General features: G+C 38.5%; 2 protein-coding genes across 2 annotated transcripts; one reads left to right on the forward strand and one right to left on the reverse strand.

The window, feature by feature from the left end:
• Nucleotides 1-5,694: 5,694 nt before the first annotated feature.
• Nucleotides 5,695-7,978, reverse strand: LOC105046624 (pentatricopeptide repeat-containing protein At3g29230). Its single transcript, XM_010925271.4, has one exon. It carries the CDS (start codon nucleotides 7,826-7,828, stop codon nucleotides 6,023-6,025), a length of 1,806 nt encoding a protein of 601 aa, XP_010923573.1. The 5' UTR covers nucleotides 7,829-7,978; the 3' UTR covers nucleotides 5,695-6,022.
• A 3,607-nt stretch (nucleotides 7,979-11,585) lies between these two features.
• LOC105046684 (chorismate mutase 1, chloroplastic) lies at nucleotides 11,586-15,842 on the forward strand. The gene is given in 7 exon segments (XM_073259786.1): nucleotides 11,586-11,912; nucleotides 13,049-13,268; nucleotides 13,362-13,448; nucleotides 14,452-14,597; nucleotides 15,193-15,274; nucleotides 15,377-15,407; nucleotides 15,410-15,842. Coding segments are annotated over 7 exon segments (957 nt in total). The 5' UTR covers nucleotides 11,586-11,718; the 3' UTR covers nucleotides 15,607-15,842.
• Nucleotides 15,843-19,308: the final 3,466 nt, after the last annotated feature.

Here is a 19,308-nt window from a genome sequence, read left to right on the forward strand (position 1 = left end):
ACATCGCCTGTCATCCCCCTGAGTCTTCTATCTTGTGTCCAATCCATCTATACCTGGAGCTCCACCTCACTCTAAGCTTTCACTAGCATTTGAAGCTCCACCTCACGCTGAGCTTCCTGTCAAGAGGTAATGTCCTCCATACCTCTTTTCCTTCATCACAATCTTACTGCCGTGCAAAACCTTCAGGATTCCATCCTCAACTCTTCATCTGTAGCTGCTCGAATCTAGTCTGCTTAGTGAAATTAGATTGTTCCTAAAATTAAGTATATATTAGACCTCGTCCAATTTCTTCACTGCTCTATCATGAGTTTGTAAGCTGATAGTCCCAATGTCCTTGATCGCACAGCTCGATCCATTCGATAAATAAACAGTGACCTCACTGCTCTCTAAGAAGTCAAACAGCTCCTCTCTACAATATACATTATGCAAACATGAAGAATCTAAAATCTACTATGGAAAAAAAGTAGATACCTCATCAAATACTAGAAGAACATCATTACTTTCTTCTATATCACTATCTCAGACCATCGTCGCCTCAGTCGCCTTCGTCCGATCTTTGAGCTGTGGATAATCTCTGACTCGATATCCCAACTCATCATACTGATAGCATCTGATCTTATTGAAGTCTCTTGTCTTGAACCTGGACTGTCTACTTTGCGATCCTCTGTCACTTCGTCTTCTGCCACCACCACCTCCAGTCACTGCCAAAGCCGAGTCACCACCTAAACTCGAGTCTTAGTTCTCCTACTTGAGAATCTTATTCTGAAGAAGTATAAAAGTAATCTCGTCCATCTTGATGGTGCTCTTTTTCACTAGAAGAGCAGTTATCAAGAACTCAAAGGAAGGGGGAAGCGACGTTAGTAAAATCAATATCCTGATCTTCTCCTCAACCTTCTCACCAATACTAAGGAGATCCGTAAGGATCTTCTGAAAGTTGCTGAGATGCTCCTATATGCTCTGTCTCTCGCTCATCTATAACTGATAGAACTGCTTCGCTGGAGAAGTTCACCTCATACATCAGTGAGGATGAAAAGAGGCGAGCGAAGAAGTTCATATACGGGCTGAACCACAACATCCGTCAGAAGGTGGTTCCACAGCGACCTCATACCCTTGCTGATGTTGTAGCCATTGCTATTGCGGTAGAAGAGGAGTATAATGACTTCATGAAGAACCAGAAAGGCAGTCAGAAGAGTGCATTTGGATAGGGTCCTCGCCAGAGCAAAAAGAGGAAGTTCAGTCCACCCAAGATCGGAACTCCAGAGACTAAGATAGCGAAGGTTGCAGTGACAGTAGCTACTCCAGCACAGACTCCTCGGGCAAATCAAAATCAAAATAAGATCCAGGAGTGCAAGAGGAAAAGAACGTTAGTGAGTGACTTCGTAATATACATCTCCTTGAGCTTCGTCCACATCATCGTCAGAGAAGTCTCGTTAAGCATATGGATCACCACATTATCCGTCAAATATAAGTAGATCATACTCACTGCTTGTATTTGGAGCCACCTCCAGTCATCCTCCATGATAGTCAGCTTCTCTTCATATAAGAGAACATCGATCAATCCCTGTTAGATAAGCACATCCTTCACCCTCACTTGCCATAGAGAAAAATTACTCTTCTCATTAAACCGATAGATCTCCACCTTGATTGAGCCTGTCCTCTCCATCTTCAACCTCGATCAACACCACTACAACCTGGACAACTACGTGCTCTAATACCACTTATTGGGAAGGATCCTTCATGAGTGCAAAATACGAATCTCCCGTCTAAGATCACTAACTCAGGTGACGATGTCCATACCACAACAGGAAGGAAGAAGAAAAAAGAACATAATCAAATATGTGGATCAGCTTAAGACTTTCCTCCACGGGACATGCAAGCTTCACTATGAAAAAAAATAAGTATAGGAGGAGATCACACCCTCTCAACTCTCATACATCAATTTCTCTCAGCAAGAAGCATAACCCCTTACAAAAGCTCTCACAAAATCCCAAAAAAGATCCTCTGCCGCTCCCTCTGCTCCACGGGCCGCTCTCAGCTGCTACCATGATCTCGGGCTCACTCTATTGCCCACAACCCATCAGGTCTCTTTTAAAGAACTAAAATCAAGTCCTAATCGAGTCCAAAATGCATAATAGACTCTTAATAGGACTCTAAAACCACTACAGCTGTTAGATTAACCCTGCAAGCATCTAAAGTCATCCGATCGTGCCCATACAACACCCATAAACGATGCGTAGACTACTCCCACTCTTCCACACGATGGACTGGGCCCTCTCCATGCACGCGTGAGCCGCGTGAAAATGGGCCTGGACTGTGACAGTCCATAAGGAGTGCGTGGACCGCGACTCTCCTACAGGCATATGATGGACTACATGTGCACTGCGTGGGCACACATGTCTGGGCTGCGCACTGGGCGGGCCTGTGCACTGCATGTCTTGTACGTCTTGGGCCTGCATCCATGGGCTTTTCCTTCTTGGGCTGTAGTGGATCGAATTTAAGGCACCAAAATCCCAAGACATCCCTAATCCCCACTAAGGACGGTGATAGATCAAAAGTAGGAGGCTCTGACTAAGTACTCCTCACCCTCTTAGATGAAGACTCCTTGCTCGAGGAGCCTATTTTCTTCTTCATTGTCAATTTGATGGATGACAGCGATGACTTTATTGCTTCAAGATAAGAAAAAGAGAATTTTTCTTCAACTGCTACAACGACAAAAGAGTAACTGATAATTGGATGGCAGAAAATTTAACCAGATGGGTGATCTATTTATACAGACCATCAATGGTACAATTTCGATCATCGAATCATCAGATTTTGCCATATGACTAACCTTGTGAGCAATAGACCTCACGACTCTTCATCACACCCTTCTCTCATCGAACCACGTGAGGCAACCTATAAAGTGCGCCTCGGGACTTACTGCCACCTACCAAGTGGCGAGTCCTAGCGAGTCCAAAAACAATTCTCAGATTTCTTCTCTCCGGAGCGTCATGTGACTCCTCAAACTTTCTCTCTAATAATGACGGCATGGGTCGTGAAATGACACATCATGAATCCCTAGAAGCTCCTTCAAAGCACAGTAATGTGGATGCATCCGCAAGGGAATCGGGTCGGCGGTTCGACTACCATAACATTACTCCATTCGAAGTTGAAAGACCACTTCGAACTCGAGAGTGGTGGATGTGTTATAGGAGTGATCCACCGATCGGATCAACCGTTCCCATGGTGAGTATCCAAAGTGACTTAATGAAGCTATACCAGATGCGGGTTCAAGATCTCGACTCTGCGCTCATTTCAAAACACCAGCACAACTGACCATCCGGATGAAGTTCGTGACAATGCCCACGACTAACAATCTTGATTCTACGACCGACAGGTAGATTATTCTAGAAATAAATGGTCAGAATGTGGTCCCACGATTTGAAGAATCAAACTTGACAAACCAATAGATTCTGGCTAATAATCTACGGACCGAACCTCTAAATAAAAGAGGTACGAAAGAGATCCAAGATAAGTAAGCTAAACTGTAAGGTGGAGGGCATCCTGCACCTCCGTAACCTCTCTATTTATTCTTTCTATCATTTCCAAAACTTCAGCGGACTTAACCATTTAAGGGTCCTCCGCTGAAATACCCAAAGTAAATATGGACTTTTCTTATAGGTTCCTTTGGTGTTCTGGATCTTGGGCGGCGCTCGCCTCCAGTGACATCCATCATCTTCCAAAGTCTTGCGGGAACAAATGGCATGGAAGGACCCTCTTTCCAACGGGTATGATAATTTTTCTTGCCCAAAATTGTACTTACGCTTGCTTACAAGGCACTCCAACTCAAAGATCAACATCAACCTTGTTATCCAACAAAAAAAAAAAAAAATCAACATCAACCTTTTGCTCTCTCTGATAGAAATTCTTAGAAAAATCTCCTTCTGGATTTCAGGAACAAGTGGCCACTCTGTAATCTGTGAACACACACTCACTTTACTAAATCCACAGGCCAAAACAATAAAGTTAGTCAAGTCAACCACGCTTGGACCACAGGCAACTGCTCCAATAGCCAGCTGCAGCCTCCTTCAAATGTCCTTTGTTCCACAACAGGGCCCTCAGGAAAAGGCCCTCCCATCCAACCACATTCTTCATTGACTATAAACCCTTGTCAGCTTATTAAAGACTCCACTAGTTTCCTCATGATCCTCCCTTGATAGACTCACCAAAAAAAAAAAAAAATCCTCTTTTATATGCGCCCACGAAAGCTTAAAAACTGAACATACTGGCAGATGCGTCAATAATGTTGTCCATTCCAGTCAAAAGATTAGTTCATGACCTGGCAGCTAACAATCTGAAATGACAGCCTTTAAAGTTGTAATTTTCTGGAAAAAGGTTGGTTAAATATTTAAAGAAGCTGGGGCCAAGTTTTCAGCGATCTAAGACTATTTTCTATGAGTTCTGAACTGAGGAGCTAAATTTTAGTTTCTTTAATTGTTTATATTTTTAGCTGCTTTCCCTCATATGAGGTCAATGATCTAGCCTAACTTGTACCGAATCCAACTCTTATGGCCAGACACAGTTGCGGAAGAAACAAGTCCTCTGTTCTCCAAATTGTATCCAAGACACTGCTTTCAGATCCTGCTGAGCGATGAGAGAGAGAGAGGGTAAGAAGGGACCCAGATTGGGGGATGTTACACAAATTATAAAACTAATATCCCTGTCTCCAACTTTCAAAAAAGAATGCTGCCAAGAAGAGAAGGTTTAAATGGGCAGAAGAGCTTAACAACGCAAACAAATTCAATTAGTAGCCAAAATTTCTCAAGGCGAGGTCTCAGGCACCATGTGACTTCACTTCCACCGCACCGACAACAGAACAATTTTAAGGCCACCAGGAAAGGTCAGAACTTTGAATAGTACTAAAAATCGACAGTCTCCCTGAACAACAGATGAGAAATACAAAGAATGGAGCTGTTGTGCAAATCAACCCAATTAATGGTCTCCCACACCAAAAGAAAAACATCTATATATACTGAAAGCTTGTGGCCCTGTGAGGTTCTGCAAAGGTTGGCACATGTCGGACAAGCTTGAAGCCATCCTCGATTTATCTTAGCCTGTTAATAATGGGCTCAAATGAAGTGCCTTGTAAGCTATGTGATCACATCATTTAAGCAAGAGAAATGGTGCCTTCATCTCTTTGGAACAAGAAAAGCTACTATGTAGTCCCACAGGAGTTCCACTATCTATTTTTGAGCAACGAAAGCCTTCTAATAAAATCTATCACAACAATTGCCAAAGATTTTTCATTTGGGTGGAAAGATTCGATAGTCCTTTTGGACATTGTATTGTCAAATCTTGATGTAACTTAAGAATAATACCAAATGCAAGGACACCCGAAGGGTGACCCAGTACAATAGCATGAACCAGTCAAAATAAACAGCAAGGATCAGTAAGTACCCAGAGTGGCAATGAGATAGCAGCAGAGCAACTGAAAGCTTACGTACAAACACACGTGGGGATCACTGTTGAGGGACAGGACAATGGAACTATGAGTTTGTGAGAACTTGCACAACCAAAAGGCCCAAAACTATTCATCCTCTTTGTGATGAAAAGCCTGTTAGTCTCCTTCAAATCACATAGGCCAATACGGCTATTCAAGATCTCCTTAACTGATTTGCTTCTCTAAATGAGAGAAATGATAGGTAGATTCTGAAATTCTCTTGAAGTAGAAGTTGGATTCAGTAAAACCCCAAAGCAAGTTTTGCACTCTTCCATCTCTTCGATCTCTTTATATACATAATACATTTTTGTACAACCCATCTCATGGTATTTTATGTGTAATATGATTAGCTCAATGAAGCAGTTTCCACACGCTGCTTTAGTATATATGTGGAAGGCTGTTGTTCCAAAACACCTTGCAGAAAGGAAATGGCTGAGAAACTGTCATTTGATTCCAACTCCAAATCCTTAAATCCTCTTGGTGCAAATTTTCATTCACCAACTCATAAATTGTGTATCTATAACCATTGCTTGCACCAACAATTTACAAATAGGACCTTGGGACATATCCAACTTGCTTAAGATGCTGCCCCAACCTATCAAGCATTTGGAAAATTCTTTTGGAATGTGGATGTGTTCTATCTCCAACTGTAAACTCATGAACCATATCATTGAGCTCAATCCAACTGGACCCCGCTGGCTTCTGTGCCCCGGTGCCCTTCATCTGAATCCTCGCCTTAGCCATACCATCCCAGCGGCCAGCTGCTGCATAGATATTCGACAAGATGGCATAATTCCCGGCATCTGAGGGCTCCAGTCTGACCAGCTTCTCAACCACCTTCTCAGCAAGAGATACATTGTTGTGTACTCGGCATGCACCAAGAAGGGTGCCCCATATAATCACATTAGGCTCTAAAGGCATACTCTTTGTGAGGTCAAAGGCCTCATTCAGAAGTCCCCCACGTCCTAGAAGGTCAATCATGCAACCATAGTGCTCTATCTGGGGGACAATGCCATAGTCTCTCTCCATGATAGAGAAGTAGTATCGACCCTCTTCAATGAGCCCCACATGGGTGCATGCACATAGAACACCAATAAATGTCATGCCATCAGGCCTGATCCCTTCTCTCTTCATTCGAGCAAAGAGGTCCAGTGCCTTCTCACCATGTCCATGCATTGCCAGTCCCTGAACCATGGAATTCCAAGAGACCAAATCCTTCTCGGCCATTCCATTGAAGATACTCCATGCCATGTCAAGGCACCCACACTTGGAGTACATATCAACCAGTGCATTGCACACTTGAGTGGCAGACCTTAGCTTGCCACTTTGTACATAGGCATGAATTCTCTTGCCAAGACGGAGCAAGCCAGACTCAGCACAAGCAGCCAAGATGCTTACCATGGCAGCAGCATCTGGCTCCAATCCAGCACCTTCCATCTGATCTAGCAAGCTCATAGCCTCCTTTGCCAGCCCTTTCTCAGCATATCCTGATATCATTATGGTCCAAGGGACTAAGTTCTTGACCGGCATCTTATCGAACAACAACCTTGCCATGTCCATGTCACCCATCTTGCAATAACCCGAGACCACTGTGGACCATGAAACGACATTTCTCTCCGGCATCCTCTTGAACAATTCAAAAGCCTTATCCATCTCGCCAGCCTTTGCATGCCCATCCAGCAGAGTATTCCAGCTCACTGTATCCCTCTCAGGCATCTCGTCAAACAGCTTGCGTGCCTCCTTTAGTTCTCCGGTTCTCATCAACCCGGCAATCATAGAATTCCAGGAGACGATATCTCTGTGCGGCATTTCATCAAAAAGCTTCTTCGCGGATGCAACGCCACCGCTACCAGCCCTCGAATAGGAGTCAATAAGCGAGTTTGGGACGAAGATATCAGATAAAAATCCAAGCTTTATAACATGGGAGTGGATCATTTCAATCCGGGCGAGCGCAGACTGGCCGGAAGGCCCGCAACAAGCCTTGAGGAGGAAAGGGTAGGTGAAATTGTCAGGAAAAATCCCATCTTTTTGCATGTCGAAGAAGGCGCGGAAGGCGTGGGAGAGCTGGGAGTTGTGGGCGAAGGCACGGATGAGGGTGTTGTAGAGGAGTACATTGGGATCGGGGACGAGGCGGAAGGCTTTGACGGCGGGGGCGAGGTGGCGGCAGAGGGAGTAGGCGGAGACGAGCTTGGGGGCGACGAAGGGGTCGCGGTGGAGGTTGGCCTTGAAGATTTGGGCTTGGATTTGCTTGACGTGGTGGAGGTTGGAGCAGTGGTGGAGTTCAGCGAGCTTCTGCTCGAAGAGACGGCGGTGGGAGACCCATTGGGGGGGTCGGATTGGGGCGGACATCACGGGAGTTTCCGTGGTTTATCAGTGCGGTGGAGGCGAAAAAAGAAGGTAAGCCGTTTGAGAGCTTTTTCGGCCTGGGGCCGGAAAGGGAGGAGAACGCTGGAGAGCTGCGCAAATGAGAACTGAAACCGGACACAGCGTGGCACATGCAAGCAAGGCCATCCATGCAGGGGTTGTTTGGTTCGCGAAAAAAAAAAAAAAAAAAAAACTTTGCAAAAAATAAATTTTAAAAATAATTAATATATTTAATTAATCATGAAAATATAATTTATTAAAAAATTAATTATATTTAGTTGAATATTTTTTTTAAAAAAAATTATATAGAATACCTATTATATTCTTAATAGATATAAAAGTATTTTTTTACTCCAAAATTTTTTTATAAATAATAATATTATATTTATATTAATATAAATATAATATTAATATATTTTATTATCACAATACTCCCGAAGATGGTAAATGTGGCCGGAGACAGATGCCGTCTGAGATCCGAAACGTCGGAGGAATCTGCAAAAAAAATCCACGCTTGTCAGGATGTTCCAGCGGAGGATCCTCCAATACTTAAGTTAGTTGGAGAAAGAATAAAAGGAGAGACTGTAGGAGAGCGGATTACCCTTCTCCTCCTTCCAATTCAGCTTGCTTATCTTGGGGTCCCATTCGTATCTCTTTTTTTTTTTTTTAAGGTTGAGCTCGTGGACTATTAGCTGGAATCTGTAGGTTTGTTAAGCTTGATTCTCTAGATCGTTGGGCCACATTTTAGCATTTATGTAAAGAACCCGCCAATCATAGGATCAAAGTTGTTAATTATAGGCATTTGTCATGGACTACACCTAAGTGGCCGATCAAGCTGGTGGCCTGAAATAGATATGGGATCTAGATCTTGAGCCTGCATCTGGTGTGACTTCACCAATTGGCTTTGGACATTTATCATGGGAACGGTTAATCCGATCGGTAGATCACCTCTACAATATATTATAATATAATATTAGATCATAATAAATTATTATATTAATATAATATCAATATATATTAATATTTTAATATAATAAATTTATTAATATAGATATAAATATTGTATTATATAAATATATTAATAAAAATTATATTAATTTTAATAAAAAAATTATATTAGTATAAATATCAAAATAATATTAAAATATAATAAATATTATAATATTAATATCAACATAAATATTATATGATATTCATATAAATATTAAGATAATATTAGGATAATACTAATATTATATTTAGTATTTCATTCTAAGTATCTTTGATATTTTACAAAATTTTAGCTGTGGATATTAAAAAAATATTTTTTTAAAAAAAATATATTATCAATTTTTATTTCATGGGAAGTTTTAAAATCTATCTTTCTTATGGATTTTTATTTTTTATGAATTATAGGAAGTATCTTCTTATGCGAAGAGATTTTTTTTATTCTCTCTCTTTTTTAAATTCCAACCAAACAAGAAGCTCCCTTCCCACTTTTTAGAAATTGCCTTTTTCTCCTTTCACTTCTCGTGAATCAAATGAGTCCATAGATGTTATAATTATAAAACCAACTAGGATAGTTTGTAGTGCATGCAGAATTCGTATATTCTTGAATGATCGAGAATAGACATCCATCAAATAATACTCATCAATATATGATAGCATATACTCATGAATTGTCATATTTGATGAGTGTTGCAGGAGATTCTTAACTTTGATCGGAGCGACTGGAGGCAGTCGGAGATGGTTAGTGCGGCGAGATCTGCAAAATAACTCCCGATCAGAGTTGGCTCTAATAGGGATCCTCTGACAGCTAAGTCAGAAAAATATAACAGATGAGAAGGAGAGCAGGAGGGATAGAGGGCACACGTATGTACGTACTTGAAGGACTCCTTTTTACCTCTATTTATAAGGAGACAAGAGCCATAATAGGAAAACTGATGGGAGACCATTCTGGCCTCTTCGTCCGTACCATCCAGAATATTTGAATTTATGAAGTACAAGGGTTACAGTGGCATGTTATCAATCATGGAACTTGAGTAGTTTGTCTGGGTGTGGTTCAGGTAATCATTCCTTCTGATTTGGACTTTGGTAGCGGATGTCATCTTATCTAACACGCAATCACCTCCTCACAGAGATGGCTTAATTTGACGTGGCCTCACTTGACGTGCAACCAGCCATTAGAATGGTATGGTCCTATGTGGGGTGATGTGAATTGATACGATGGCATAAGGATTGACTCTTTCAAATGCGATGGCCAACAAGTATTGAAGGAAGAGTAGCCTGCAGCTGGAAGCGAGAATTGGCGTAAGATCCTTCGGTTAGAGATGAGATCGGGCTCAAATCCTTTTTTTTAGATCGATATTCGATGTCCAGATGTCACCCTAGTGCAAGTGGCTAAGGCCCTATGGGCGAAGCTGCAAAAGGCAGCTTAGGCCAAGTTTAGTGGCCGAAGCTAGGGTTGGCAGCCCAAGTTAGGACCTGTCGGGTCTTCCATCAACCATTATGAGAGCTTCATTTGAAAGAATCAGTAAAAGAGTGAGGATCGATGAGATTTGAAGTGAGATCCACTGCTTTATAATGTATTGAATGATTTTTTTTTATATGATTTTTTTTCATAATTTTGAAATGATATATTTATCACTTGAATTGGTACTTATTTACCTCCGTTTGGTAATATAACGGCGAGAAAGGGAATCGGAGAGGTTTGAAGTAAAACCCCCATTATCACGTGTACGCCCCCCCCCCCCCAACAATAATGACCGTCTATTTCTTGATGACAGCCTTCCGCTACAGCACTTTATGATGCCGCACATATACTGCAAAGAATTAATGCTTTTAGAAAATCAGATTTCTCTAGTTCAAGACTGAATCGGAAAAGGTTCAAACTCAACATGCAAAGGAACAAGATCGCACAAGAAATAAAACATAAGTAAGCTACAGACCATAGTATAACCTTGAGAAAGTATGATTTATAAATCATAACAATTTTTCTTCAATTTCAAGTTTTCTAAAGAAAACGAGGAATGTGACACCACAACGAGGCTCCTATAGTCATCCGTCTACGTGAGCATAGAGAAAGCACAGCGAGGAATGTGAAAAGATTTTGATTAAAAAATATAATTTGCCAATTTTGTAAAATGGCATGGAACTTTATTGCAAAACTTATTTCAATGTCTGATATTGGTGTGATTTCAGCATGTTTCAGTTAAGAATACATTTTCATTAATTGTTTGAAAACTTACGATTAATGCTTAAAGAGACAAATAATTATGAATGGATAATAATATTATAAATTTATATATTATTTCCTCACTCTTCATACAATTAGTTTGCTGAGTTGGTTACTAACATTCAAGATAACAAATTGGGGGTTATGAATCATTCAAAGTCTGTTTGGATGGATGGAATCGTGGATTTAGATAAATATAACCATCTACATGAGATCTAATCTAATTTATTTTTATACATATCTAGAAAATTATTATATTGAATCAATTTAAATTTTATTAGAAAAAAAAAAAAAAAAATATATATATATATATATATATATATATATATATATATATATATATATATATTGTTCCTTTGGGATCTGGGCTGGGATTTGCGGCAATGATTAATAACTTAAGCTGCTTAGCTAGATTGGTTGAGTTTTTAACTTTTTAATCAAATGGTCGGATTCCAATGTAAATCTTGGACTTCTTTAATAAAGAGAAAGGGTTCCGGTTGATAAATTTTTTGATAACTGCGACCCGTATCACCCGCTTCCGTGTCGTTGCCCGATTTCCGCGCCCGTTCCACCGACACGCCGCTTCTTTCTTTCCCCGCTCCCTCCGACCTCCCTCCCCCCAGGCCCCGTCCTCTTCTCCAACCTCTCCTCCATTCGTCTCATGGAGTTAAAGCTCTCGAATCCTGCCCCCTCTTCTCCATTTCCATTCAAGGAGAAGATCTTGAAGCCCTCGATCCCTCGTCTCATCGGCTTCCCAACGCCTACAACCAGGGGGAGACCCAACTTTGGATCCCTTGCATCATCCTCGCTGGGGATGAAGCTCCATTCAATCCGAAGCTCACCAAAGTTCGCGGGGTATGAAAAGCCCGTTCCTTTGCTACCCCTTTATCGGATTTTTTCGTTTAAAAAAATCTGTATCCTTTTTTGGTCTGATTGCTGTCTGCGTTTGTGAAATCTTAGATTTCTATATTTATTGCTTGGGTTTTTTTTTTCCGGCTTACAGATTTGATTATTCGACAGGTGTGCTTACTTTTGATATCCTGAGATGTTTTGGTGGTCTTATTCCTTGGCTCTGTTTTTGTTTTGTGTCGCGGATAAGATAAAAGTTGCATTACTTTTGGTTTGTCCCCAAGGTTTTTGATGCTTTAGGATGTGACTGAATTCAACCTCAAGTTGGAATTTTTTTCCTGAAATTGACATTTTGTTTGTTGTTTTGGAATTCTTTGAGCTATTGGTCAAAGCATCGGTAACTATACTTTTCTGTTTTTTTTCATTTCCTCGAAATATGAATGTTCTCCCTGTCCTGCCTCTGTGTGCCACTCTTATAAAGGGGATGTAGCTAGGAAGAAAAAATTTGGTACTTTTGGTTACATTTTTTGATTTTTGATTTTTTATTTTTATTTTAATTTTTGCTATTGAATAAAAGCAAAAAAGTAAAAAGTATATTTGGTAACTATGTTGCTATAAAGCAAAAAAACAACCGGTGAAGAGCTTGATGAGAGAGAAGGGTTCAGGAAGAGAGGGAGAAGGGGGTGGGGAGGTGAAGAGCTCGACGAGGAAGAAGGGTTCGGGCTCTTTATTTTTTGATTTAGTGTCTTAGATAAGCAGAAGCAAAAAAAAAGGCAGAAAAGCAAGTTTTGAAAAGTAAAAATTTTTTGCTTTGCATATAAAGCAATTATTTTGATTTTTTATTTTTATTTTTGTTTTTTTGCTTTTCATGATGTTATCAAACATTGCTTTTTGATTTTTAATTTTTAAAAATAAAAAAAAATACTTTTTTAATGGCTAACCAAACGCACCCTTAGTGTTTCTATATTTTTATTGAGAATTGATCAGCATGAATCAAAGAAAAATTTTTATTTGTATGCACTACAACCATTAGAATGTTAGTACAAGATCATGTACACCAACAAGAGTGTTTAAAAATTTAGTTTCTATTCACTATTTGAATAATATTTTGGCTTCTATTGGATGATGTTTTTTAACTTTAGGCTGGAGAAAGAAAGGATAGACCGAAGTGAAATGTTAACCCTTGATAGAATAAGACACTCATTGATTCGCCAGGAAGATACAATTATATTTAGCCTTTTAGAGTGAGCGCAATTTCATTATAATGCTGACACATACAATCACAATGAGTTTCACATGGATGGTTTTGATGGCTCATTGGTTGAATTTATGGTTAGGGAGACAGAAAAGCTCCATGCACGTGTAAGTGAAACATTCAAAAGAGAGATCATACATATTCAGAGTATTTTGACTATTTTCTCCTGACCATGTTTTTGCCGTCCTATTGCAACTTAGGTTGGCAGATACAAGACTCCAGATGAGCATCCTTTCTTCCCAGAAGATTTGCCTGAACCTATGTTGCCGCCAATTCAATATCCAAAGGTATGGATGAAAACATGAAGAATTTATAAAACCAAATTGGCAATTATGTCTTCTTTTAATGCTTGCATAACGTACGTAAGAGAAATATATCTTCTTCTTCTTCTCCTTTTTTGACAAGGTGCTACAGAGAAACATGAGCTGGTATGTACCACAATCATTTTGAATAATTGATCACTAGTTTCAGCGAACAGTCCTAAGCCATTTATAGAGGTTAATGGTAGTTGAAGGGAATCAGTAAGTAGCTGATGGTTTGATCAACAACATAGACTAAGCTTTCTCATATATGCAAGTGCAATACGACTTAGTACAGGGGAAGGGGTTTAATTACCTATTGTGCCTTCGCCCCTCAGTGAACAGTGAACTTACACCTCACTATCTAGTGTTGCACAGGATGTCAATGGGAATTGTTCTGAAAATTTGGTATCAACATATGAACTTTAGATGCTTGGTTATTGTATGTTATTATTTAGTTAGTGTATTACAATCAAATATTGATCCTCGCTATGTTATCATGAATTCTTCTCAGAACTAGAATAACCATCATAAGCAGAAAGATGCTGTAACACTATCATACTTACACTGTACTCATCATCTTTTCCAGAACCTATGCCATTGATCCCCAAGATTTGGTGTCTATAGTTGCACCTCGTAATGTGCTTTCACCTTTCTGTCATGCTTTTCTTTCCCTTACCAATGCCTGCCTCTGTTTCGTTGCTCCTTAACACTAGCTAGTGAAGCCTGTAATTATGCTGGCTCAACAGCAAGACAACTTGTTTGATTTTGCATTGGAGCTGCCCTTCTGAGGCATACAACATGTTAAGATGATAAATGGTTAGGAGTTTGATGAATGTTGGTCCATATTGAGCATATACTACCCAAAAGGTTTTATAGGTTAAGAATTACTGCTCTTGTCTAATGTCTAGCTTGTAATGACACTGCTGTTAGTTAATTCATTGCTTTTGAGGTTCTGAAGCTGCCTTTGGTTTTCCCTTTTGTGAACTAGGTTCTGCATCTGGTTGCTGACAGCATCAATATAAATAAGAAGATATGGGGCATGTACTTCAATAGGCTACTTCCAAGATTGGTTAAAGAAGGAAATGATGGAAACTGTGGATCTAGTGCTGTTTGTGACACTATGTATTTGCAGGTGTGCATGAAATAAATATGTAAAGGCATGTTCTGCATTTTCTGAATGTTGGGATCTGCAAGCCTGTCGAGTATACAACTCATCCTGCACATTTTATAAGTTGGTTGCCAACTCTTGAATATGTAGGATGGAAGATACCTACATCCTTTTTGTTCTAATTGTAGTCCCAACTCACGATGATGAGATGATATCCTTCCAACATGAATGATATTCTAGGTGCTTGCCTGATTCATTCTGTCCTTTTAATTGGTCTTATCGGGTTCTCACCATCAAAACTGGGTTAATTGCCTTATTTCCAAGAAGAATCATGGTTGTTGCTCTGATAGGTTGCCTCAAGTTCATTTTTGCTTAAAAAATTATACATAATACTACACATGGTGGACAGAGCACTCATGTTTATTTTCATTATTCAAAGATATCAGGTTGGCAATCTAAGAAACAAATCTAAAGGCCCCCGATATCTTTGTGTTATAAGTTACTGCTCCTTCCACACTTCATGCCAATTTGTTTGCAACCTCATAAACATGGATTACCTTAATTGTTAGTTTAAGAGTTTTTTTTGTTTGGTTATTTCCATTTCTTGATTTCTTTATGCAGGCTCTGTCACTATGGCAAGTTTGTGGCTGAGGCTAAGTTTCAAGAGGCACCTGATGTCTATGAACCTGCAATAAAAGCACAGGTAGGGTTATGAGTTTTCTGCTTCTAAATTGGTTGATCCAGACTTGTTCTAATTGTTTCTTCTAGCACTATTAATCTATTGTTTATTGGTGTTTTTTTTCAGGATGGGGCTCAGCTGTTGCATTTGCTAACATATGATCAGTAGAAACAGCAATCAAGCAGAGAGTCGAAGTAAAGGCTAGAATCTTTAGGCAGGAGGTGACTGTTGGTGAAAACAATACTCTGCCGGTGTACAAAATAGCACCTAATTTAGTTGCTGAGCTTTACAGCTGCTGGATTATGCCCCTGACCAAGGAAGTTCAAGTGGAGTACTTGCTGAGGAGGCTGGACTAGATGTGTGTTGCTGTAAACCACCAGCATCTGAAACTAATTTGGTATAAATAAAGAAAGCAGTTCATGTTTAACCCTGCATGTAGACGTACAATTAATCAAATTATGATGTTGATACTTGGAGACAATGTTGCAGCTTCTTTTCTATAGAACTCAATGTATTGGTTTGAAATATATCTGTTATTTAGTGCTGCTGTGTATTTACTATCGCAATCCAGAACCTTATTCAAAAAGATTAGTTAGAAGATATTATTTGAATTTCTTGATCTTTTCAATGAATAATTAATGTGGGATTAAATATACGTCGGCTTAAGTCCTCACACTTATGGTCACAATACTCATGGTCGGGATCAATAACCCCCCACTTGTATCTTCTAGAACATTTTGCGATAGTGATCCTAGACCCATGTGGTCCATGTATTCAGTTTTTTATCAAACACTTCCCTTCTATTGGTTGAACCATGGGCATTGAGAGCTCGGATGATGGTTAATTTGCCTGTGATTTTGTAGTTACCTGTAATCCCATATTAACGTACTGGGGACATTCGAGGACTATTAGGTTAAATAGTGGTGAAGCAACATTCTGATTAAAATATTACCTGCTTGTATTCACATGTCGATCATATCTAAGACAAGGCATTTAGCGCTTGATGCATCTTGGATTTATGAATTGTGGGGAGAGCAAAACTTTCTAAATTGCTGGTCTTTGTTTTCTTGTTACCAAGGCATTCATGTACCGTGCCATTGAAAAAGCTTTCATACTTCTATTGTATTCCATGGCTTCAAGAAAAAAAAAAGGAACTGGGGACAAACTTGAATACGGACTTGTTATATTCTACAGAAACAGCACTGCCAATTAAGTTGTGACTTGTGAGGCAATTCTATCATCATCTACATTTGGAGTCAAGGGTCTACACTGTTAAAAAGAATGCTGTAGGTACATCTTTTGCTTGTTATTACAATTAAAAAGTATAGTTCATGCAACCAAGCTACCTGAATGATAACATGTTTTACTTCTTGTTTCAGTTGAAAATAGAGTCCATGCAAGAAACTACTTGAATGATTGTTGTCGAATATTAACATAATTATCTGGTTGTTTTTTACGAAATTGTGTTACTTTTTCTTGTAGAGATTATCCTCTGTAAAATGGGACATATCTTCACAAGCCAAACTAATCTTGTTATGATGGACCTATGTGAGTGGAGGCCATGATCCACATGATCGACCTAAACAGATGCAATTTAAACAAAAATAGTTGGATCCATGCATTGATCTTGTGTTCAGTATGGTTTAGCCTTTTAAAAGCTGATACATGAAACATTATTGGCTGTTCTCATGGACTTGCTTACCAATGCGAAGCCATGAAAAGAGTCATATTAAGATGAGATTTCAGGTACTTGGCTCTGGCTGATATGGCTTGTGAATAACAAAGTAGCTAGACGCCTGACCGCAGTGTCTTCTTATTTAATTCAATCTTCTCCTCCTTTTCTTTGCTAAAAAAATATTTTTAATTTTATTTTTTTAAGTTTTATTTGTCTTCATGGAAATCTGAGTTCGACTATAAATTCGGAGTTGTAGACATCAATGTCATTCATTGAATTGATTGGATACCCTTATTGTATTTTCTTACTTATATTTTAACAAATCTCCCTATTTTCGTATTTAAAAACTTATGGTTTGACCAGACAAGTTCCGGTTCAGTGTTGCATAATTCATGTGCTTTTGTTATTTCTTAGAACTTCGAAAGAGCCTGAATATTTTGTATGTTTCACATGCATTGATTCATTATTAGTGGAATGTTTTATATTACCCGTTCATAGTGTTAGTCTAATATCGACTTTGTAATGGATAGATTTTAAGTACCAGATCAAAAATTTAAATAATATCTTCCAGCTAGTTATTTTGGATAAGATATTTTGAATTATTATAAATGATATTAGAGTAAAATTGGTTCATTGTTGATATAGATTAGTAGATGCTATAGCATAAACTCATTTTAGATCGATCATTTTTTTATCGTAGTATTTATTATCAGATTTATGATATTTATAATTAAATTTAAATAGATTTGCATATTTAGCACGGTCAGGTTTCCATGGGACTAGTATGTGGAGACCCATACTAGCTTGTCTTTAGTTTTATATCGACTAGGGTTGATAATTCGTGTTCATGGGTCATAAATGGATCATGTCGATCTGAAGATATAACATAGCTTAGCTCAATCCGAATACAACCCGTTTAATTAAATAGATTGACATGTGGAACACGAACATGACACAAATATTTACAGATTGATACGACACGATCTGTCTGACACGATTAATAATCGTGTTGGTAAGTCAAACGAATATATGATCCGCCTAATGATCCGTTTAACTTTTTGACTTATTTATAAAATTTAATTAAAATAATAAAAATTTGATCAAAAAATAAAATAATATAAAAATAATTTAGTTACTTGCTATGCTAATTTACAGTTTTGAATTCCATCGTTGTTTGTTTTAGGTTAGGGTTATGATTTTTTTATTTTCCTCATTTGCACCCAAATAATCTTAAAATAAATATGTTAAATATATTTAAATGTATTGTATAACCTGTTAATCTGTTTTAATCCATTTAATTAAACGGGTCAAAATGGGTTATACAAGTCAATCCATTTAAAACATAAATTTACGGTGTTATAAACGGGTCAATCCATTTATAACCCAAATCCATTGTTCCTAATCCGAACCCACCTAAGTACGTGTCATGCTGTATCCATGTCAACAGATTGTGTCAAAAATTGTAAGCCATAATATCATCTTTATATTAGATAAATCGGCTTTATATTAGATAAATTATGGATACTTATACAGGACCAAGTAATCTAAATAAAATCTTTCAACTAGTTTTTTTGGATAAAGTCCTAGGTTGTTATAATTTAATTATATACTTTTAAATATTTAATTATATTTTATTAAGCTCAACCATGTTCTAAAGCCTAAAATAAATAAAAAATGCTAAATCTTGCTAACTTGTATTTGACTTGAGACACTAATATACATATTGGCTTAAATTTGCTCTCAAGATGGAAATGCCAAAAACCTACGATAGCATAGAGTGAAATTTCTTACATCCGGTTCTCAAACAACCCTCCTCTCAAAAAAATTCTAAACAATTTGGCTCTTCTCAAAACTTTTGACATTTATTGTTCAAAGCATCCCACCTCTTCCTTCCCATTCTGATTAATGGCTCACCTTCTGTTTCTTTTTTTTTTTCCCCTCTCTTTTTCTTTTTTTTTAAGGCCTTATGCAATAGCAGGAGCCTTATGTACTGGTACAACCTGTTTTTTTTTTTCCCCATAGATATATGTCAATTAGAATACTTAACAAGTTTAGAGTAAATGAAGCTTCTTGTAAAAGTTATAATCCAGATGTTAAACTAATTGGTGTTAAACAAAGGCAGTTCTTATTTTTGATGTAATCTAAGTGTTTATGTGATATTACGTTGCAAATGGAATAAAGGAAGTGTTTGGTTGGGAGGAGTGGGGGTCCGAAATCAGAATCAGAATGGGTGACTCCCATTCCAACCATTTGGTTGGGAGGAGTCCCATTCCGATTCCAATTCCGGGATAGAATGGGAATGGCTCAATCTATATAGAACTCAATCCCTACTCTTCTCTACGATTCAATTTTTCATTCCGATTCCGGTCACGAACCAAATGCT

This window comes from Elaeis guineensis, chromosome 6 (assembly GCF_000442705.2).
Source record: "Elaeis guineensis isolate ETL-2024a chromosome 6, EG11, whole genome shotgun sequence".
Classification (NCBI taxonomy): Eukaryota; Viridiplantae; Streptophyta; class Magnoliopsida; order Arecales; family Arecaceae; genus Elaeis; species Elaeis guineensis.